Source organism: Mus caroli, unplaced genomic scaffold (genome assembly GCF_978045245.1).
Source record: "Mus caroli unplaced genomic scaffold, Mus_caroli_1 scaffold_10, whole genome shotgun sequence".
NCBI lineage: Eukaryota > Metazoa > Chordata > Mammalia > Rodentia > Muridae > Mus > Mus caroli.
This window is the reverse complement of record NW_028227265.1, coordinates 6,142,579-6,165,783: the sequence shown is the minus strand read 5'-3', so window position 1 is coordinate 6,165,783 and position 23,205 is coordinate 6,142,579. Positions and strand designations below refer to the sequence as shown.

The 23,205-nt window shown below is 47.8% G+C and overlaps 1 protein-coding gene across 1 annotated transcript in view; it reads right to left on the bottom strand.

Moving 5' to 3' along the window:
- Window positions 1–23,205, bottom strand: part of Fanca (FA complementation group A) — a 52,520-nt gene that overhangs the window by 4,479 nt on the left and 24,836 nt on the right. Inside the window, exons 19-35 of the mRNA XM_021170569.3 lie at window positions 22,516–22,576; window positions 22,390–22,439; window positions 18,895–18,968; window positions 17,335–17,448; window positions 16,896–17,032; window positions 16,090–16,160; window positions 15,752–15,848; window positions 15,428–15,618; window positions 13,835–13,916; window positions 11,349–11,525; window positions 9,982–10,055; window positions 8,380–8,508; window positions 4,115–4,199; window positions 1,660–1,832; window positions 1,010–1,115; window positions 877–936; window positions 688–792 (exon numbers count right to left, since the gene is read on the bottom strand). Of these exons, the coding sequence (XP_021026228.1) occupies window positions 688–792; window positions 877–936; window positions 1,010–1,115; window positions 1,660–1,832; window positions 4,115–4,199; window positions 8,380–8,508; window positions 9,982–10,055; window positions 11,349–11,525; window positions 13,835–13,916; window positions 15,428–15,618; window positions 15,752–15,848; window positions 16,090–16,160; window positions 16,896–17,032; window positions 17,335–17,448; window positions 18,895–18,968; window positions 22,390–22,439; window positions 22,516–22,576 (1,786 nt within the window). The remainder of the gene's footprint in view (window positions 1–687; window positions 793–876; window positions 937–1,009; window positions 1,116–1,659; window positions 1,833–4,114; window positions 4,200–8,379; window positions 8,509–9,981; window positions 10,056–11,348; window positions 11,526–13,834; window positions 13,917–15,427; window positions 15,619–15,751; window positions 15,849–16,089; window positions 16,161–16,895; window positions 17,033–17,334; window positions 17,449–18,894; window positions 18,969–22,389; window positions 22,440–22,515; window positions 22,577–23,205) is intronic.

Here is a 23,205-nt window from a genome sequence, read left to right as displayed (position 1 = left end):
CTCATCCTATGTCAGTCTTCCACAAGCAGCCTTTGGATGAAGATGTAGAACTCTCAGCTCCTCCTGCACCATGCCTGCCTGGATGCTGCCATGTTCCCACTTTGATGGTAATGGACTGAACCTCTGAATCTGTAAGCCAGCCCCAATTAAATGTTGTTCTGTATAAGACTTTCCCTGTGTCTGTTCACAGCAGTAAAACCCTAACTAAGTATGTATACATTCATATATATTTATATATGAGTTTTTGCCTGCATGTATGTTTATGTAATAAATGTGGGCACATGCTTTGTGCCTGTAGAGATCAGAAGGCGTTAGATCCCCTGGAACCTGAGAGATGAGTGATGAATCACCATCTGGGTTCTCTGGAAGAACATTGTTTTTAAATGCTGAGCCAGTGTTCCAGCCCCTACCACACATTTTTGTGAATACTGACCACCAGGGTAGGACATTGAACCTCCCAGGAAGTGAAGATCCCAACTCTTGGAAAAATATCCTAGACGAGGGTCTGTGAGAAGTCTCAATGGGAAAAGGTGCTTTGTCCTAAATCTGATGACCTGAGTTCAATCCCAGGGTCCCATACAGTGGGAAAAAAAGAACTGGCTTCTGCATGAATACATACAGGGAGATCAGGGTATGGGGAGGAGATAAATAAATGTAACTTAACAAACCCAACTGGGCCAGACCTACCAGTGCTGAAGTCAGAATCACGGGACACTTAGTCTGGCATTCTGTCAGTGTCTGGTTGGCCACCAATGCTGGGTCTTGACTTCGGAGACACACACGAAGGAGCCCCTGCAGCAAAAGCATCCTGAGGCTCAGCAGTCTGCCAACCCAGGTGCCATGGGAGCCCAGGCCCTGAAGGAGGCATCACATTACCCTGAAGAAGTGGATGGTAATGTCAGAGGTCAGGACACTGCCGTGGCAACAGAAGTTTCTCTGGAAAACAGATCCAAGTCAGCACAAACCAACAGAGGTAGAAAGGGCAGCCCAGAGCGTCTGCACCACATACCAACTCAGAGTTGACCAGGTTAAAGAACTCTTCACAATTGGGGGAGACAGGTCGTCCAGCCTGGGGGCCACCCACAAGAACAGATGGAGGCAGGCAGAGGAGAAGCCTTGGAAAGAAAGGGGTGCATTGTGGTGAAGACAGACAGCATGGACAGGGTGTCCTTGCCCTGTACAGTACTTTCCAGACCAAGTGATGCTGCGCAAAGCCACAGCCCTTCCAGTTCCCACTGAGCTTGCCCTTGAACTCATGTGTTCTCAATACAAAGCCGTCTTTGTCCACAGCTCTTAATCCCTGCTTATTCACTGTGGATACCCCAAGTGCACTTCAAAAACTATAAATAAAATTTCAACAAGCAGGTGGAAGGATGCACCAGTGTCTAAGGAAGCAATCGTTAGCTGGAAAATTCTATTATGAGAACAGTCACACTGCACTTTAAAGACAAAAACGTGTTCTTTATAGTACATCTTCTCTAGAGGGATTCTTGAGTCTAAGAAGAAAGACTAGAATCTGAAACACCTTTTACACTTGTTCCTATGAGAGCCAAGACCCTGAAACCATTCCAAGCTTGGCTGGAGTAGACATAATAGAAATAAGCACTTAGTAGTGGAAGCTAAAGACAGACTCGGGCATGAGAGTCAGCCAGATGATACCGTTTGCATATGAGCAGTTCTTGCTGTCTCCTGAGGCTGGTAGCCATGCTGTCTGGCCTTGCCAGAGCCTGCAGCCGTCTTCTGAACACCCGAAACAGAAAGTGACTCTGAGGTGTAGAACAGCCATGGGGCACAGCAGAACCTTGATCCAGCTCCAAGTCCAGAGCGATCTCCTGGAAAAGAGCAGGGCTTATTTCACCTTCCAGCTTGGACCTGTCACCAAACAGGAACCAGGGCAGAAGAGTTCTCAGCTCGCTGTGGACCTTAGTTGGGGACGCTGAGAGATGACCTTGAGAAGGTTGTCTCCACAGGGATGAGGAGTAAGGAGGGACAAGGACACAAGCTTTTACATGTGAAGGCCATCTCTAGCCAGATGTAGTAGCCCAGCTATTGGGAGACTAAGGCAAAAGAACTGCAATTTCAGGGGCCTGCATAGGTTACAGCACTTGCCTGGGATGCACAGACTCTAGATTCAGCCTACCCCACCCCGCAACACACGATACCATAGAAACGAACACAGCAATCTTTAAGTTGTAAACATAAATGAGCACAGGGGATACCCAGCATACCACCACAGGTCTCCCTGGGGCCACACACTGCCCTTTGTGCTAGGTGTTGACAGGTGTACACATGTGCAGGAATGAGCTGAAGGGGAGTCCTATGTATACACTCTTTAAGGCTGGTGTCAGGCTCCAATGGTCCCATCCCTACTAGCATAGCTCAGATAGACTTCTGTCTAGTGTCAGGCCAACATTTTGCTGTCACAGTTCCTGAGACCCTTGTACTTCGGAACATTTCTAAATATGGAGCAAATTCTCACATATACAGGCCTTTGTTGTGTAAACCTTGCTCCTGATTTAAAGCTATTGGTTAAATAAAAGTGGCTATAACCAATTACTGGGGAGAATAGAGGTAGGCAGGGCTTTGGTTACCAGGCTGGGGGTCCCAGATAGGGACCACGAGGGGAGAAAGAGGAGGAAGGAGGAGGGGAGAGAAGAAAAGGAGCCAGAGAGAACTGGAGGTCTCCACTAGATGGGATGGACCTCGGCAGGTGGCCGAGGGAAACGCCCCCTAGGACAGACTGAGTAGATTCAGACAGCACTTGAGTAGAGAGCTCAGCTGGGAGGAGACAGGCAAGCATAGAGAGGGATGGATTAGGCGTGGTTCCCCTAGGCATTGTGCTAAAGCTGATTTTAAAAAACTCCAAAGAAATCTTTCTCGATTGTTGAGCAGCTGGCCAGGTCGTAGTAAGAGCTGGGAGTTATTAAATAACATGCAAAAATACCAGTTATAGTAAGGTGTGTCCTGTCTATTCCACAGAAACAATACACCCAGCACCCACAGCCTGATGTGTGACCCTAAGGACCACATGCAGGCTAGATCCCTCTCAGGCTAATCTGACATCTAGGAAAGATGGATGGGAAGACAGGTTGAGCTGAAGCCAGGAGCTCAGCTTCTCTTATCCTGGAGGATGCTCTCATTTGGGCACATTCTACGGGATCCTCGGTTCTTACTACCCACAGTTCTCACTCCCCACGTTTCTGAATTCAGACTCTTGAGGAATGGAACCCACAGATATGATTGCGTCTAATAAAGTGACATGTACTACTCTGGCTTGGATCTGAGATGTCCCCTAAACACCAGGCGTGGAAAGCTTGTTGCTAAGCACCGGTGTTCAGAATGAGAGGCTTGTGAGGGCCCTGACCCCATCTGGGGCTGGGGGCCTCACTGAATGGACTACCGGGAACGGGGAGAACACGTAAGAGGTCGGGCTGGCTAGAGAATCCTCAGTAGGGACGGGCTCTGGAGAATCTACCTTGTCCACAGTCGCTCCTTCCCTGTTTCTTGGCTGCTATATGTGTCATACCCTCCCTCAACTCAACCACAGGACCACAGCCATGAGGACAAGTGGCCTTTGCTCCTTTAGCTCAGTTCTCAGTTACTATGCCACAGCAACGGAGGACTGGCATGCCTGCTCCTCCCAAGGGCATCAGGCACGGACGGAGGTTTGGAAACAGGCTCCTTAGAGACGCACTGGAACCTCAGCACGGCTCCGCTGCATTCTCCCGCTCATTCTGGGTTCCCCAGGGGCCTGAGGGCTCCATGCGCTCTTTCCTCTACGTAGGCTACCTTGTTAAGGTCACTTCTCAGAGCCTGCAGCCCAGTGGAGGAAGCAGAAGAAGCAGAAGACTGCACAGCAGTTTTGCTGTCAGTTCGGATGTCTCAAAGCTGGGAGACAGTTTTGGCATCACAGCCACAGTGTCTGGGCCTTGTGACGCTCACCTGTGGGGTAAACTCAAAGGATGCGGTTGCTCTAGGCCTCTGCCATGGTGTGGACAATGCAGGCTCTCACCCGGTTCTGCTGAGTCGGGCACCGTTATGCAAACGTCATAAATACCTTAGCAGAGGGCAGGTTTGCTGCAGCAAACACATGGAGCTCTGTCCTCTCACTCACCTGTAGCCTGGAAAGAATATCCTTGTTTCCTGTGCGGCCACCAAGAACCAGGTCTGAGTCCTCTGAGTGATTGTAACTCCTCGAACTGAGAAGGAAACAGAAGCCGGCTCAGTGCTGCTGCGGTGCTGTCGGCAGAGCTTGCTGTGGTGCCCCTTCCTCCCTCCCCGTCTCCACAGTGGAGCGTCTGCGGGTAACTGACAGCACGAAACAACCAGCAAAAACCCAAAGTGCCAGCGGTCCCGATTACCAACAAAGGAAAGAATGGCAGGACACATGCATGCACCTTCTGCACTCAAGAGGCAGAGACAGGAGGATGACTGCAAGTTTGATGCCAACTTGGCCAACACAGCAAGTTCCAGGCCAGCCATGGCTAAACTGCAAAAGCTTATCTAAAGAAAGGGGAGTGTTTGAGGGACAGCTCAGTGGTTAAGAATGTGTGTCCACTCCAAGTGGCCGACATCCTCTCCTGGCTTCTGCATTTGTGCTTAAGCATAGACACACACACACACACACACCTTTGTTTTTAAGGGAAGAAATATTTACCACAACCAAGTGTGCTTTCTCGTCCAAGGTTTAACATCCCCTAACTAATCATACCCTTGACAATGGCACAAAGCTGCAGGATGTCACCAACGAGGGACATGACTTCACAGGCAATAAAGCCTGAGCGACTCACTCAGAAAGAAGCTGCAGCAAGGAACTGAGTTTGCTGCATCAATAAACAAACCTCAGCTGTATTTCTATACATTATCCATGAATAATTAAAAAAAAAAAGCCAGTCATTCTATTTACAGTCACACTGAAAAGAAAATGTGCAGGCAGGAGGATTTCTGGGAGTTCAAGGTCAGCCTAATCTACATATCAAGTTCTAGGCTAGACAAAGCTACACAGTGAGACTATGTCTTTAGACAAACAAATATAAAATATTTATTAATAAAGTCTTATATTTAGCAAATATTAGACTTGTATCATGAAAACCTAAAATATTGGTAATAGAAGTTAAAACCTAAATAAACAAAAAATCATCCTGTGACTATGAACAGGAAAACCTAAGTACTGTTAGGATGGCATTATTATCCTAAGTGGGAGAGATCTAATACAGTTCCCATCAGGATCCCGAATGGGTTTGTGGAAAAAACAAAACAAAACAAAACAACCAACCACCAACCCCTCCCCGCAAACAAACAAACCAATTTACTGATGGTAAAATTCAAGTGAAATCACAAAGGACCCAGGATAGCCAAAGCAATCTCTAAAAAGAGCAATGTTGACAGACGCACACTTCATAATCTCAAGACTTACTTCAAAGTCACATCACAGAATAACACCCTGAGACAGCAGATAGAACCAGGGCCTAGAGATAAACCCTCCTGTAAGTGGCCAACTGATCTGTGACAAGGACATCAAGACCATGTGGGGAGTGGGGGAGAATTCAGTCTTCTCAACAAAGACATGCAAAAGAATAATGTGGACCCCTACCTCACATGAAGGAAGTAAAACCAAATGAATCAGACCCCTGCAAATTCATCATTCATTCATTCATTCATTCACTCACTCACCATTATCAAGGGCGTGAAAGACAGTTGAGGGTACAAGAGAAACTGTCCCAGGCTGTGTGCTAAGTGCCTGTGCAGATCATGTAAAGAGCTACAACTCAGACTGTCCAGTTGAAAGGACTGGGCTGTCCTCGGAAGCAGGTTACTAGCAGGTCTGTGTGGGGCCCTGGGTTTGATCTCTAGTAGCACAGAAGACAGCTGGGATGGGCCGGTTGGGAGTCGGGAGAGAATTCTAATAGAAGAAAAAATAAGTCTCAAACAGTGGCAATGAACTTCATACCCTAGAGTGGCCGTCACTAAAACGAGAAGAGAACAGTGTTGGCAGTGCTGGGGGCACTTGCAGTCCTCTCTACTGCAGGCAGAGCCAGCATGTGAAAACACTTTTTTTAAAAAAGAAAAAAGTATTATTACCCATTAATGCAGTCTTATGCATATGTCCAGGAAAAACAGTGACTCGGAGCTCTACAAAACCTATGTTCAAAAGGTCACAGTGATGTTACAGCAGCCAAACAGCAGAAGCAACCAAATGCCTACTGATGGACGGGTGGACGATAAAGGTGATTATAAAGATGATGTATACTGTTTAGTGTCGGGAGCCTTCTCGGAAAGGCTATGGCTAGCAGGCGGTCTTCCTGAGACGGTTTCATCATGGATTGTGAACTACGGCCCTGTATGCAAGACCTGAGGGACAAATCTCAGGGTTTGATTCCTGCAGCTGATATGCCTTTCCTGTCCTTATAGAATTAATATAACAACCCTTCTGCGTTAGCCCACTCTGCTGGGCAGATTTTATGCAGAACAGCGAAGATGGACTGTTTTATAGTGATGCTATACAAGCAAATAGGTGATTTCTTAATCCCTAATGATGATTCTATAAGAATTCCTAAAATTAAACTAGTAGTTATTAAGCCTTTTATAGTTAGGGCTACAACTCGAGCTCTCTGATATAAAAGCTGTAATCAGATTAGAACTCTGCCAGGCTTCACGCGCCATGAGTTATTGCTTCTGAGATAGAAAGGAGGCGCTGACACGGATTCACAACTTGGGAATACCTTCCTTAGGCTGTAAAACAATTAACTAAAGGTCCTAAGAGGGAACGAACTATTTATTGTAGGGATAAGAACAGAAGGTAGAATTCTGACTGGGTTTATCTATACAAAACCTCACTGTTAACTTATACTAATTTTCAATGAACCTGTGGAGCTAGTGAGAGAAAGTGAGTGTCCAGTTAGATATCTGGTTTAATGGAAACACATACAAACATCTCTGTTGTAAACATCTTATGCAATTTATGATTTGAATTTGTTTAAACTTGTGGTAAATTACCATGTGATCTATTCTCCTAAAAAGGTACAAAAAAACCCTAGAAATGTCATTAGGTGGCAGAAGGAGAGGACAGAATTGGAAGGAAGAGGAAGAGAACAGAATGCAGAATGCAGAGAGAAAGACAAAGAAGAAGCTGCAGCGAGAGCAGAGAGAGAGCAGGCTTCTCCTCACCATGAGATGGAGCAGGGCTTTGCGTAACAAGGCAGGCTGTCTTACTAAAGAGGACAGCGCTTTCTTCTTACAGACTCGGGTTTAATTCATTTCGCAATAAAAAGGTAGAAGCTTTTCCTTTCTCTGTGCAGTAAAGGTTGGAGCTCATTTTTCACCCAGAATGACTGAGTTCTTTCTGTGCTGGCAGCTGGGCTTTTGCTCCATATGCATACGTACGTATGGATGTGTGTATCTATGTATGTAGATATGAGATAAGTAGTTGGTTGGACCCAACAGGAGTGTATGTAGGTATATGAACGTGTGTGCATGAATGTGTATATGAATGTGTGTGTGTTTATGCACATTTGCTTGTGTAAAACTGTTTCCTTCTGTGATCTTGACTCTTCTCTTGCTTGGTTCAATACAAGTTTATTGCTCCAAACCTCCCTCCAGCCTGGCAAGCAAGAGGCAGAGGCACAAGGCTTCTGGGCAAGAGAGAGAGAAGCCATACCAGTTACTTAGTCCCCTGCTGTAGCCGCCCTACCAGTTACTTAGTCCCCTGCTGCTAAGCAACAGGTGTTAATTCGCCCAGAGGCCTGCAGCTTCTGCTTCAGTGTAACGTAATGTCAAAATAGAAGGCAACCCTAATCTCTTGCAAGGCCAAGTCTTGCTCCCACCACTGCTCTTCCCCTTCAACTTCCTTCAAGAGAGGACCCAGGTGGGCTAAGCAACCAGCAGCTCAGCAGCATCATATATCCATAAAGGAATGAAATACTACTGCATGGATGGACCCTGAAAATATCTGCACAGTGCTTAAGCCAGGAACACAAGCCCACATGCGATTCTGTTTCTATGAAATGCCCAGAGCAGGCAGCTCTGCCGGCAAGAGGTAGACTGCTAAGCGCGGCAGTCACGGGCACATGCAAAATACGCCTCCTCCAGAGTTGCTCAAGAGCTGAAGAGGGGACTGACCAGCTTCACTTTGCTGTAACCCTCAGGAGGCTGAGACAGGAGGATTGAGTTCTAGATGAGTCGGCTACAGAGTGAGACCCTGGACAAGTAACTTCCTACAGTGCTATTGCACGGACATGAATGATCACCATGAAGAAGCCATGGTGTGAGCTTCGATGACTGAGGAATTCCACACAGAAGACGACACTGAGCTTCTTTGAGTTGTGCTGACCCGTGCTGTCACTAGCAGAGAGCAGAAGGTTTGAGGACTGTGTGGCTGACCTTTGGTGGAAGTCCATGATCTCGCTGACAAGGACTGTGCACGCCTCTTCCAGGTCTCCACCACAGCCGCCCAAAGCCGTCGGAGCTGGCAAGTAGCGCTCATAGATTGCCCATTGGTGGAAGTCATGTCTGCAATGGTGGAAGGCCGAGGTCAACACTGAGCAACACTTTGTAACCATCCTGAAGTGGTCTCTCTCAGAGGAACACAGTGCCAGTGACTGGGCAGTGGGAGCTAGCCCCAGCAGCCTGAGAGCTCACGGGTGAGTGAGGCTCCACTGTCTGCAAGGCAGGGGACAGAGCTGTGGCCAAGCCCTCTTTCAGGGGCGATTCTGTGACCAAGGCCTAGGCAGAGTGCTAATCCCGCAGGGTGGCTGCTGACTGCATCTATGAACCCAGGAAAAGGAGCAGCAGCTGCGCAGCGCAGGCTGAGTTAACCCGGTGGTCTGAACCCCAGAAAGCCTGAAGAGGACCGGCTGAGGAATCCCCACTGTAGATTACTGGTGACTGTTCTAAGTAGAAACAGCCAAACACAAGTGAGGTAGCTCACACCACAAAGACCGGGCGAGGTTCACGGAGGGGCATCACTTTGTCCATGTGGGCTGATATCTCAAGCATTAGGAGTGTGACTAAAGCAGGGAGGATGGCTGGGAATGGCACCCACCTGTGGAGAGCTTCCCTAGCACGGAAAAAGCCTGCGCTTCCAGTCTAAATACGACCTCAAGATAACAGTGACCCAAGGGCTTAAAACTTGAGCCTGGTGAGCCCCGTGAGGCGGCTCAGCTTTTAAGAGCTCTGGCTGCTTTGGCAAAGGACCTAGGTTCACATCCCAGCACTGACATGACAGCTGCATCTGTCTACAACTTTAGTTCCAAAATATCTACCACCTTCTTCTGACCTCTGCAGGTCAGGTGCGTGTGCGCGCGCACACACACACACACACACACACACCCCACCCATACATATCAAATAAAAATAAATAATTTTTTTAAAGTGAAGTTATGAGGCCTTTAACAACAGCATCCCGTCACGATGCACTCAGTTTCTAGTGCCCACCTCAAGTAACTCCTAGGAGCCTGTCCACCCATATACCCCCATTACCTCAATCAGACAGCCCAAGTGGTCACTTGTTCTTAGACAGGGCCTATTTTGTAACCTCAGACCACTCATTGTGTCTACTGTGGTTTTACCAAAGTGCACGGAAAAAAAAAAATGTGTGTGTGTATGTGCATACACATACATATACACATTCTCTTAATATAGGCTCTGGTGGGTTTAGGGTCCCTGCATAGACCTCATTTGTCTTTATCTGTATGAGGGTACTCTCTCTCTCTCTCTCTCTCTCTCTCTCTATATATATATATATATATATATATATGTGTGCGTGTGTGTGTGTGTATATGTATATATATATGTATATGTATATATATATATATTTATATATGTAGCATGGCTTTGTTACGCTGTAACCCCAGCATCTGGGGCATGTTGGCACATGGGTCTGTGCTCACGAGTTCCTCAGTTAACTGGAACGTCCGTCACTCAGGACGGCTGTATGGACAGGCTGTGGTGATGCTTCAGTGGTCAGCTCCCTTGACCTCTTACCTTTCCGTGTCTGAGAGAACATCAGCTTCAGGTTGAATTTCCAGTTCCAGCTGTACCCAATCTCTGTAAGTTAACTGAGTCACAGAATCGTTCAGGGCAGGGATGAAACACAAACCACACTGTTTATAAGCATTTGCCAGTTTACCTTAAAAACAAAGGTCTGAGCTGGGCGTGGTGGCGCACACCATTAATCCCAGCACTGGGGAGCAGAGGCAGGCAGATCTCTGTGAGTTTGAGGCCAGCCTGGTCTATAGAGCGAGCAGGTTCCAGGACAGCCAGAGACACAGAGAAACCCTGTCTTGAAAAGCCAAAAAAACAAAACCAAAAACCCCAAAACCACTACCAGCACCACCACACCACTAACAAAAAACCCAACCCCACCAACAAAACCCTCTGCAAACCTCTGTGCTCCGTGTTGTAATGAACTGGGAACTGGTGCATTGTTGCATTAAGGAAAGCTCTGAGTATGACATTAAAACTGTGAAACCAGCACATTTTGTTTGAGACAGTCCTCACTCAGTACCTAAGGCTGGCCTCAAGTTCGTGGCACTCCTGTTTCAGTTCCCCACGTGCTGGGCTCACAGGCATGCGCTGCCACACTTGGCTGCACCAGTCACTTACCCAGCATGCTCTTCACTTTTTTTTTTTTTTTTTTGGTTTTTCGAGATAGGGTTTCTCTGTGTAGCCCTGGCTGTCTTGGAATTCACTCTGTAGACCAGGCTGGCCTCGAACTCAGAAATCTGCCTGCCTCTGCCTCCCGAGTGCTGGGGTTAAAGGTGTGAGCCACCATGCCCGGCGGCTCTTCACTTTTAATCAATTAGCTTGTACCTGGCTACATTGTTATCTGATAAGAAAAGAAATTATTTTATAGGCCAGGAGTTGGGGGAACAAATCTTGGTATAAACTGGGCATTGCGGTGCAGTGTTTAATCCCAGCACTGGAGGAAGAGGCAGGGGATCTGTGTGAGTTTGAGGCCAACGTGGTCTACATAGGCCAGCCTGGGCTAGTGAGATCCTGTCCGAAACGACCAACCAACCAAACAACCAAACAAAAACCAACCATGACCTTGATGTAATACTCTGCTTCAACTGTTCATGGCATCTTACATTTTGTTTCTTCTTATGAAAATTCTTAAAGCAATCTCACTCACCAGATCTCAAAATCTTATTTTCCATAACAACAACAACAACAACACATTATAGACCAACCCTCCATGCATTTCCACTTGGACAAAGGCCAAGGTAAACAGGAACACAAACACAGAAACAGACAGACAGACAGACACGCACACACACAGACACACAGATACACACACACAGAGAGGCAGAGTTAGGCCATGTGAAATAGTGGAAGACAGGGAAACCTACATAAAATTCCTTGTCCTTCAAGAGCTCTTGGAAGCTGTCCCATCTCCACAGAGAGAGTGCAGCACTCTGCCAGTCTGCAGAAGGAAGGTACAGAGGTCTCCAGGGGACGCAAGCTGCATGCTCTGGAGTACAAGGTGCTCTGGCCTCTGGGAACAATCTTAACACAACGAACTGAAACTGAAACAGACAGGGAGAAGTTCACAGTCAGCATGAAACATTCACAGGGGCACACCCAGGGACCATGCCCACCAGGACATCTTACCTGCCACCTTCTTGTGAACCCATTATAGCCCTGACAGACACAGCACATCATGAGCAGGGGCACAGGAGGAGCAGGGAAGCAGAGCAGGTCTCCCTGGGGTCTCCCTAAGCCCTGGCCTTGCTGAGCCCCTTCAGTGCATGCAGGCTGCCCTACACCTGTACTGTCTCTCTCTCTCTCTCTCACACACACACACACACACACACACACACCGAGCTAGCCAAGCAGCAATGACACCAGAAGTGTCTCCTCAGTGACACGTTGAGAGCATTTCTTGCTTATCAGGGAGACAGAGAGGACTCTCGGCCCCTATTTAACACAAACTTGACTATTCAAGTGCCCACCCCTTTGCACAAGACCATGCTGGGTCTTCAGTCTGCACCTAGGCCCTAGAACCAGGTCTCTCAAAGCATGGATGTGGCCCAAATTCCTAGGATGCTTCAGGAATGACTTCATCTATCTGGGCAGGGCTTATGAGTACAGAGACTCTTCAAAAGCTTGTGCTGAGTCTTTTTATTATTTTATTATTTGGAGACAGGATCACAGGAAGCCTAAGCTAGCCTCAACCCTGCTACATGGTGAAGAATGACCGAGTTTTTTTTTAATCAAGACCTTTTGATCATCATCAGCTCCCGAGTGTTGAGGTTACAAGGTCTGCCACACTCTTGGTATAAACTGCGCATTGTGGTTTATCTGGTGCTGGGGATCAAATTCAGGGCTTTTGATTAGGCAAGCACCTGACTAACTGAGCTACACCATCAGCCCTGTTCTTTAAGATTCTCACTTTTAATGTGTGTGCATGTGTGCGTGTGTGTGTGTGTGTGCACGCGTGCGTGCGTGTGTGCGCGAGCTTACAGAGACCAGGAGGTTGTGTTGAATTTTGCGTAAGTGCTAGGATCCAACCTCTAATCCTTCCAATGAAACAAGCGCTCACAAGTACTGATCATCTTTCTAATCCCACTTATTTATTGTGTGTGTGTGTGAGAAAAAGCATGTGTGGAGGTCAGAGGTCAGCTCATAGGAGCTGGTTGTTGCCTTCCAACATACGGGTTTCCGGGATTGTACCCAGTTCCCCAGACTTGGCAGCTAGCATCTTTACCCATGGATCCATCTTGCTAGTCACTCCTCCTTTTTGGGTCATTCATTCATTCATTCATTGAGATCAAATTTCTCTATTCCATCAGGCACGGCCTGAAACTCTGGAGCTGGAGAGATGGCTGAATGGTTGCGGTTTCTTGCTGCTGTATTTGTCTGTTTTTCTTCCTTTCTTGCTCCCTTTCCTTTCCTTTCCTTTTTTTTTTTTTTTCCTTTGAGACAGGGTTTGTCTGTGCAGCCCTGGCTGTCCTAGAATTTGCTCTGTAGACCAGGCTGGCTTTGAACTCAGAGATCTGCCTGACTCTGCCTCCTGAGTGCTGAGATTAAAGGTGTGTAACACCACTCTCAGCTATTGCTCCTCTGTTATAAAAACCAGAGTATAGTTTCTAGATAAAAACCAGAGTATAGTTTCTAGCACCCGTGTTGGGTGGCTCACAACTGCCTGTCACTCAAGCTGACCTGTTCTGGCCTCTGCTGGCGTCTGTACTTGCCTTCACACATAATTAAAACTCAATCTTACAACAATGAATGAACAAAAAACCCCCAATTTTCACAATTCCCCTCATTTCTACATCTCAGATGTTCTCTCTGTTATCTCGGATGCAGAGCTTACAGTCATGATCCAGGCTTCATACCTAAGAGGCGCTCAGCAAAGCTCAGGAAAAGGAGGCTGGGCTAGTAGCCTGGTGGTGGGCACTTGCTTAGGACATGTGAGCGATCCTAGTGTTGAAAAACAAAACCCAACCAGCCAAACGAACTAACAGACAGACAGACAGACAGACAAGCCTCCACAAGCAAACAGGGATAACTGTGGTGTAAGGGCAAGACTCCTCTTTTTTTCTTTTTAATGAATTCTTACCTTTTAACTTACTTGTGCTATAAATATCAGGATCTACTCAAAGGAATAGCATCTCCTGACCAGCTGTTATCTCAGCCCCAGTTTGAATTCATAAGGAGATGCAGCAGCAGTATGCAGCATGAAATCCTCCCCAAGCAGACAGACAGACAGACAGACAGACAGGTTATCCCAGAGTCAGCCAGACACGTCATGCATACGTGTGCTGAGGAAAACACAAGAAAGCCGCAGAGGCCAGACACCGTCAGGTTGAAAGCAGGAATGTGAAACACGTACCTTTTTGATCAGACCCGGAGACAAACAGTTGCGCAGGGCAGAGAACTTGCACAAACAGTAAGAAACCGCTGCTGTGCAGAAGCTGCAGCGAGGGAGAAGTAAACTGAGGTCACTGGACGACATGGCCTGAGATCACATAATCTGAAGGACAGTTAGAGCACCTTGCTTCCAGGCTCAGTGCCTCCCGAGGGGAAGACGCTACCTCTAAGAACTCACATCTGGGCTGGAGAGGTGGCTCAGGGGTTAAGAGCACTGACTGCTCTTCCAGAGGTCCTGAGTTCAATTCCCAGCAACCACATGGTGGCTCACAACCATCTGTAATGGGATCCGATGCCCTCTTCTGATGTGTCTGAAGACAGCTACAGTGTACTCACATACATAAAATAAATAAATAAATAAATCTTGAAAAAAAAAAGAATTTTAAAAAAGAACTCACATACACACTGAAGGCAGAGACAGGACAGACACACAGCCCGTGTGAGCAAAGGCACTGGCTGGGTGTGTGTGAAGAGCCATACTGAGACTCAGGAGGAACGACACATACCCTGCCTGGCTCTCTGTCATTCAGTGAAAGGCACAGCCAGGAAGGAGGTGCAGGGGCCTCCTGCTCAGGTGAGCATCACTTGTGGGGTTTTCTTTTTCTGTGGAAGAATCTGAAGAGCTACAGAGAAATCATGTCCCATGTCTTAGGTGAAAAGAGCGTCTGCCACAGGACAGGGACAGCCTCGGCTGCAGTACAGCTCGGTGGCTAGACAGCCTCGGCTGCAGTACAGCTCGGTGGCTAGCAGACACGACCAGCCGCACCGCTGTGTACAGGCAGAGACGATGACACAGACCAAAGCTAGGACTCGGGGACTCCAAGGATGGAAGCAGCGAGAAGGAAAGGGAAACTGAGGCAGGGACGGTGCCGAGCCGGCATCACCATCCACGTCTGGGCAGCCTAACACCCATCCCAAGGAGCCCATAAATGTCACAAGCAACAAGAGACAGCACTGCATGAGATGTAAGCCCCAGTGACCACGGCACAGCACAACATCTGTGAGCTACAGATGACTCAACATTAGAGCAGGCCGGAAACACAGTGCACGCTCATCCACTGTCTCCGTTTAGTTTCTGTTTTGTTTTACAGACATAGCTTCTCTGTGTAGCCCTGGCTATCCTGGAACTCACACTGTAGATCAGGCTGCCTCAGACTCAGAGATCCTCCTGCCTCTGCCTCCTGAGTGCTGGGATTAAAAGTGCGCCACCAGCGCCCAGCTTTGTTGCCTCCTCTTACACTTCCCTTCCTAAGCAGCAGCATTAGAGAATTTCATATTCTGCTCTTTCCTCTTGATGGATCTTGAGGAACCCTTGTGTCAGCAGAAGAGGCGACCTAACTATTCTTCCCTAGTTGGATGGAGTCAGGCTTTCTTTAACTGGAGTTGGAAATAGATGTGAGCTGCCACGTGGGGCTGGAATAGAACCTGGGTCCTCTGGAAGAACAGCCAGTGTTCTGAACCACTGAGCCATTTCCCCAGCCTGAGGCCTCTCATAATTTACTTGTCACTTTTTAAGAGGGGAAGACAACTGCTGGGAGACTCAGGAATGGCTTACTTCATGCAGAAGAGCAGAGAGTCCCTCGTGCGGCAGGTCAGGAGGGTGTTTAAGAAGTCAGGGACACAGAGGCTGCCAGCAGAAGGAGCAAGAACATCTGGATCCACCTCTGGAAGCATGGACCTGCACTCGCCCAGATGGACAGTAAGAGCAGCCAAGCCCAGGATATGAGAGGTGCTCAAGCTCTGGCCCTGGAACAAGGACAACGTTATCAGTCTGCTCCCTAGCTAGGTGGCTCAAAACCACTGAAGAGCAGCAGCTGGCATCAGTCTAGGCTCCATGCAGCCTCGGGAAGTGACCTGCAGCACGCAGGCACCTGCCTACCTGATGGCGGAGCAGCTGGCAGAGTCGAGTGAGTACTGCAGGGAGAAGCACGTGTCCACAAAGGGTCCTCACGAAAAGGACAGCCCAGGGGCTCTGCCTGCAGGCAGAGGACAAGTCACTGGCTGGTTAGAGCTCTGTACATTGTTTCCATACCAGTCTAGGCCTGTGAAAGGGCCAGGGCTTTTCCAAACAGTGGTCTTTATATCACACGGAACATCAGTCTTCAATGGCATCCCTAACCGACAAGCTCAGCCTCGTCATCCACCTTGGGAACAGAGCTCACCCTGCTTGGCCTGTGATCCCAGTACCCCAGGACAGATGCAAAAAATATCCCTTACCTCTCTGGGGGCACAAAGCTAGAGGCTGCCATTAGGTTCTGACAGAAGGCTGTCAGCAGGAGATCCACAACCTGGGAGGAGACACATCACTGAGAGGCCATGGCCTCACATCTGAGAGCGACAGGAAGCAGGTCTATACAGCAAGGACCATAGCAAAGGCTGCATGTGATTTTTATATATTTTGTGTTGTGGATGTGTGTGTGTGTGTGTGTGTGTGGTCCAGCCAGTTGTCTGCTTCCACCTTATGGGAAATGGAGATCAAATTCAGGCTGTCAGGCTTGCATTTAGAAAGGAAGTTACATTGCAAGTTGGTACCAAATCAGAGGACTGGATCAGTGTACCATGTTACTACACAAGCTAGAAACTTGAAGGTGCTTTGTGGGAAGACAGGAAAACACTAACTGTAAAGGACAGAAGAGTAAACATTATGGGTTCTAGTGCTACAAACAGTTTTTGTCACAAGGGCTTCTTTAAAATGCAACAACGAGGTGGTGGAACACAGCTGTAACCCCAGCGCACCTGTCACCCCAGCACACCTGTAAGCCCAGCGCACCTGTCACCCCAGCACAGCTGTAAGCCCAGTGCACCTGTCAGCCCAGCCCAGTGCATCTGTAATCCCACATTTGGGATATGGAGACACAAAGCCTCACTTACAAAGTGGAATGAACACTTTAGCCACAAGCAGACAGATGAGGCTGACCAACAGTGGCATGGCCATTGCCTGAGTGCTCAACATCTCACCGTGGCACACCTTTTACCCAATCTAAGAAAGGCCACCACTGGGTCCTGAGGCCTCATGGACATACCGCCTGGTCCTGTCTCTGCAGTGTGGAAGGAAGGGCACTGAGCTGAATCTTTGCTCTCTGGAGGCTGCCACCATCGTTCCTGTGTCCCAGAACAGCATTTAGTTTTTCAGAAACCACGGCCACCTGAGCAGAAATAACTGCACACACACATGCAGTTATGTAAGGCATGGAAAGAACAATGTGACCAAGCGCCAGTGTGGCCTCACAAGACGCTAAGGAGCACTGGCCAAGCTGTCACACCCAACTTGGAGCCTGCTCTGAATGGAAGGGTGGCCACATCGTCGCCATCACTCTGAACCCCCACTTAGTCTGGTCTTTGGGCAGGTGCACCTGCCAAACACCCATCTCCAGGAATGTGCCAGCCAGCCTCTGTCACTATGGCGGCACGCAGGCACCCAAGCACAAGCATTACCACACACTGCCTCATCCCGCGTCTTACCACTGTACTGGGTCGGGTCTGTCATTAAAGCTCTGAGCTCTTCCAGTGCTGCTGTGAGCAGTCCCAGGGGCTCTTTGGCACAGTCGGCCTCTGTCCTTTGAGCCGAGGTGGCATCTGAACCAGGGAGGGACATTTTAAAGATGAGGTCAAATGGGAATCACACTCAGTGACATTATTATAAATACAAAAAGCTCATATGCTTGGGTAAGTGTGGCCGAGCACCACAGCTGAGCACCACAGATGTGCACCATTACTGAGAACCACAGCTGTGTATGTCAGATGTGCACTGCATTGTGTGGAGAGCGGGCACTGTCTCTGGGAGGCCTTCTCTTTGATGATATGGAAATCACATATAATATCAAAAATAAAAGCACTGAAACAGGAGATGTCATTCAAAATGGAGCATGTGCCTATAGCGCTCAAGGCACTGGGTTTAACTCCTAGCAACACACAAAAAAAGGAGGAGGAGCCTGGAGAAATGGCTCAGGGATTAAGAGTGGTACTTGCTGCTTGCGCTTCCAGAGAACCTGAGTCTGAGTCCCAACAAACAAGCTGCGGCTAGCAACCATCTGTAGCTCCAGTCTCTGATGCCCTCTGCTGGCCTCTGAGGGCACCACACACATATTGCAGCAAAACACCCATATACAAAAAATAATTTTAAAAATTACAAAAAAGTGACATATATAACTGTGACACACACGTGGAATGCTTGCTCAGCGTGCACAAAGCCCTAGGCTCCATGCCAGTCCTACACATGAAACTGGGGATGGGCACAGGTCTGTAATCCCAGCGCTTGACAGGTGGAGGCAGAAGGTTCAGAAGTTCAAGGCCAGCCAAGGATACAGAAGACCCTGTTTAACGTAAGTACATTAATAAATAGTTTAAGCTGCAAAGACCAATCCTGAACACCGGCTCCTTCTCTAGATGCCCCCTCACTGCTGACAGAGCCACACGGCACTGAGGAATGGTGGGACATGCCAGCCCCACTCGGCCGGGACGTCTGCTCACGGGTCACGGCTTCCCAGGGCCAACCAGCTCTATCACTGTTCTCATAGGTACAAATATCCCCAACCCAGGCTGCTGGGTTTGATTCCACGTGGTGGATCATCACTGTCTGTCTGTACTGGAGATCCAACCCCCTCTCCTGGCCTCTGCAGACACCGGCCATACACATGATGCACAGACATACAATAGGCAATAACATATGCACATATATAAAATTAAAAAAACCCTCTAACATACTACAAAGCAAACTGTCCAGTTAGAGAATAACCGTGCTTGACTGCAGTATGCTGTGGCCCTGAACTGTTCATGGAGACGCCAAATACAGAGCAGGTTGTACACCATGCTTCCTAGAAGGTAGGGGCGTGGCTAACTGTCAAGCCCTCCAAGACAATAAGCCCATGAGCTCATTGTTTGGTCCCCAGGTACCATGGGCAGGCAAAATCTCAAGTCTGCCGAACCTGGGTGAGAAAAATCAGTCCACTGAGGACGGATGCAGGTGACCAGCATGTCACAGGAATGGAAAGTACAGGAACTGAAGGTGACCTAGAGCCTTACCTTCAGGCTGGTTCTCAGCAGAGGCACAGGCTTTGCGGTAGGCATCGTATAACGAGGAGGGAATCTTATCTGCTCTAGATAAAAAGAAAGCAATGTCACCATCAGCTATGACAGTGTTTCGGTTCCAGAGCCACCCCAACAGTGCACACTGTATCATTTTGTGTTTTATTCCTTTTTTTTGGTGCTGGGAATGAACCCACTAGGCAAACGGTCTACCACAGGGCTACATCCCTAGCCATTTATTAGTTAAAAATCATTAAAATCTTCAGGTGACATGCAGCAGCCTGTGTGACCATCTCTAGACTGTCTCTCTCATGATGGTTCTGGACTGTCTGTTTGGGACTGTCTTTTTCTCTGGAGCACAGCCTCCTGTTTGAATTTTGCCAGTCTCAGAAGGTAGGACTGAGGCAGCCTCAGTTCCACGAGACTATCTGTGCTGACCTCTCTCTGTGTGTTATTTCCAGTGGCACCCAAAGCCACGTGTTACTCAGTGAGACACCTAAGTAGGTCCACCCTGCCAGGTGGCTGTGGCCAATGTCACTGCAAACCCAGACAGCCCTGGTTCCTATCAACACTTCTACGTCACTATGACAAACAATGTCAGCGAGGGACACTTGCAGAGGAGCAGGAGTGTAGCTCAGTGGTAGAGCACTTGCCTGGTGCACACAGGGCCTTGGGTTCTATTCCCAGTACAAGAAGAAGAAGAAGAAAAAAAAAAAAAACCTAGATAAAATAAAACTTTTTTTTTTGGTTGTTTGTTTTGATAAGAAAATCTCACTATGTAGCCCTAGCAGACCTGGAACTTATTATGAAGACCAAGCTATCCTCAAACTCACAGACATGAGCCTGCCTCTAATTCCTGCTTCTACCTTTCAAGTACTGGATGTACCACGGGGCCCAGCTTGAAATAAAAGAAACCTAAAAAAAAAAAAAAGAAAAGAAAAGAGAAAACAAAGAAGAGAAAAGAAAAGAAGAGAAGAGAAGAGAAGAGAAGAGAAGAGAAGAGAAGAGAAGAGAAGAGAAGAGAAGAGAAGAGAAGAGAAGAGCAAAGCAAGCCAGCCTCGGACCAAACTAACAATCATTTACAAAACTGGGTCCACAGCCAATGTCTATGAGTCTGCGAAAGTCAGCCGACTAATGTTTTCACACCACATTCTGCTAACCCTTCAGTAGAGCAGAATCTTTGACTCAGCAAACAGAAAGAAGTTAACCAATTCATATTTTAAGATACTAAAAGCACCCAAGGTACCTGAGAGGACTAGAGACACAGGCACTAAATGGAGTTGAGATCAGACATGGTGGTCCATGCCTGTAATCTTAGCACTTAAGAAGAGACAGATGTAGGGAGGTTAGCCTGAGCTACACAGTAAGACCTGTCTCAAAACAAATACAACCAGGTGTAGTGTGGATACCTGTACTCTGCGCTTGGGAGATGCAGCAGGAGAATCCGCAGTTCCAGGCTAACCTTCGCTACATAATAAGCTCAAGTGTGGGCTACACGAGACTGTTTCAAAAGTCAGCAACATATGGATGGTGTGGTGGTTTGAATGTGCCTGGCCCATGGGAAGTGGCACTGTTAGGAGGTGTGGCCTTGTCAGAGGAAGTGTGTCACTGTGGGGGTGGACTCTGACGTGCTATGCTCCAGTTCCACCCAGTGCAAATGAGTCAGTCCCTTTCTGGCTGCCTTTGGATCAAGATGCAGAACTCTCGGCTCCTCCAGCATCTTGTCTGCCTAGATGCTGCCATGCTTCCCACCATGATGATAATGGACTGAACCTCTAAAACTGTAAGCCAGCCCACACTAAATGTTTGTCTTTCTCAGACTTGCCTTGGTCATGGTGTCTCTGCACAGCAGTAAAACCCTAACTAAGACAGATGGCTTGTGGCATTTGTTTTTTTAAAAACAGAACTTTATACATTTGCACGATATCCTTCCAACAGAGGCCATTTATGTTTTGTTTCACGTGTACGACACGGCCAACTGAAGTAAAACATCGTGGATGCTAAGCAGTTAGATGCTTAAGTCTAGCTTTACTTTTCTGTGTATTTGAGTTCCTTTTCATGATTTAAACTTGTCTGACAAATTCACACGTGGCCATGATGTAATAATCTGACTACTCCACCCCCCACGCCCCACCTCCCCATTACCTGGTCTACAGATCTCCTCCTGTTCATGTCTATTTCTATAGCTTTGTGACCCGCTGAATTTAACGGGGGGTGAAATGGATTGGGAACATTCTCTTGGAGCCTTGTGGGCTCAGCAGGCTCTATCAATAACCAGTAGTTCAGCAGAAAGGAATGTGACTGCCTCGCACTGTGACTGGCTATACACAGGGCCTGTCTTACGTGGGCTGCTGCAGACAACCAACCATACTTGGAAGGTAATGACCGCAATGGCTGTCCAGAGTAGAAAGGATGGCGCTTCGCAGCTCTTTACCTATCTGTGGCTCTTACATACGCTAAGGCTCAGGAAACACTGTGGGAGGAAGGACTGCAAATATGTTAAATATTCTATATAATAAAGGCCAGAGTGGGGGCACATGCTTTAATCCCAGCACTCAGGAGGCAGAGATAGGGGTATCGCTTACTGATACTCTATTTCAAATAAGTGAATAAATAAATATGATGAGAAATATATAAATAAACTAGGATCTCAGGAATGGCATCTCCTTCCACCATTTTGGTCCCAGGGGTTGGACTCAGGTTGTCTGGAGTGACTGACAGTAAAGCCTCCATCCACTGAGCCACCCCACTGAGCCACCTCACTAGCCTAAGAAATAATCTTACTATGAAATATGAAAAATAATTTTTACTATCCCGGCTCTGTACCCTTTTTATCTTCTTGTGGGTCCCGTTACATCCTAAGTCTAATGAAAACTAGAGTAGCTTCCCGCATCCCTCAGGAAGGGAGACCTTTCAGACATGAAGCAGTTGGCTGCTGGAGGCCATCGTGTGGCGAGCCAGACGAGGCTGCATGCTCTGCACACAATCAGAGCTCATTCCTGCGCCTCTGAATGGGAGGCCTTCCAGGGTTCGTATCCTGTCTTCTAAATCCACCTCTTGCCATGGCTGATCGATACATTGGCTCTAGTTCCCAGATCAATTATCCTAAAACCTCAGTGAAGAATAATGGGAAGGAGCTATAGTTAGAACCAGTCTGTTTTTCTAAAAGATCATGACCAATTAATTTGGAGCCAATTATCTTAAGAATAAAACAAATGTGTGATAAATTTTCTCTACTGAAATTCTTTGTCCCATTAAAACCCATTGGAAAAGCCTGGTGTGTAGGCGTATGCCTTTAATCCTAGCACTTGGGAGGTAGAGGAAGATGGAGTTGGAGGCCAGCCTGATCTACAAATCAAATCCAGGATAGCCAGGGCTACACAGAGAAACCCCGTCTTGAAAAACCCAAAACCATCTACCCAACCACACAATGAAACACCCTACTAACAACCCACTGGACACAGAGCAGCCTCTGTGGAAGTCCTTGCTTACCTCTTCAGGGTCTCTATAAAGGCCACCCGGGGGTCAGGAACCTCTGGGAGCTGTGAGGAGAGCAGTCCTGTGAGTGGGGGCAGAGAAAGGTCTGCCCAGACACCACAGAAGCTGAGATGCACTCACCACTCTCGGAGCAAGCAGCGCGGGGAGGAAGTGTGACACATAGTAGGACCTCCTGAATATGCTGTGGCATAGGAAGGTAAACACACTATGATGAGCGCAGGAGAAAGGCTTCTCCCTCTAAGCCACTCACATCCCAAGGATTTCCTCTCTGTTTGACTCATTTCATTTTGTAAGACGGAGTCTTATGTAGCCCCGTTAGCCTCAGACGCACTAATGTGACAAAGGCCTAAGATCCTGTTCTATGTCCCCATGTCTCAAGCACTGAGGTCACAAGTGGGTGCCGCCAGGCCTGGCCAGGCCCAAACACTCATCATGTGGGTTTTGTTTTGTTTTGTTTTATTGAGACAATTTCTCAATATCTCAGTACTGCTGGTTGGCCTGAAACTCAGAGAGATCCTCCTGCCTCTGCTTCTGAAGTGCTGGGATCAAAGGTATGCACCACCACATCTGGGCTTGATTCATGTTTCTAAGATATTTTGTCTTCACTATTCTAAGGCAATGGGGGTTGCGGTGGGGCCACCATGGACTTTCTGCTTGGAGCTGATAAGCTGGGCTCAGGTCACCAACACTGACAGCAATCACAGTACAAGATGTTCAGGGTTTACAATGAATTCAATAAAGCTCCCAGTTCCCCAGGCTGCGTCCACACTGGTCACCCCAGAAGCAAGTGAAAATCTGTTGCTAACCTGT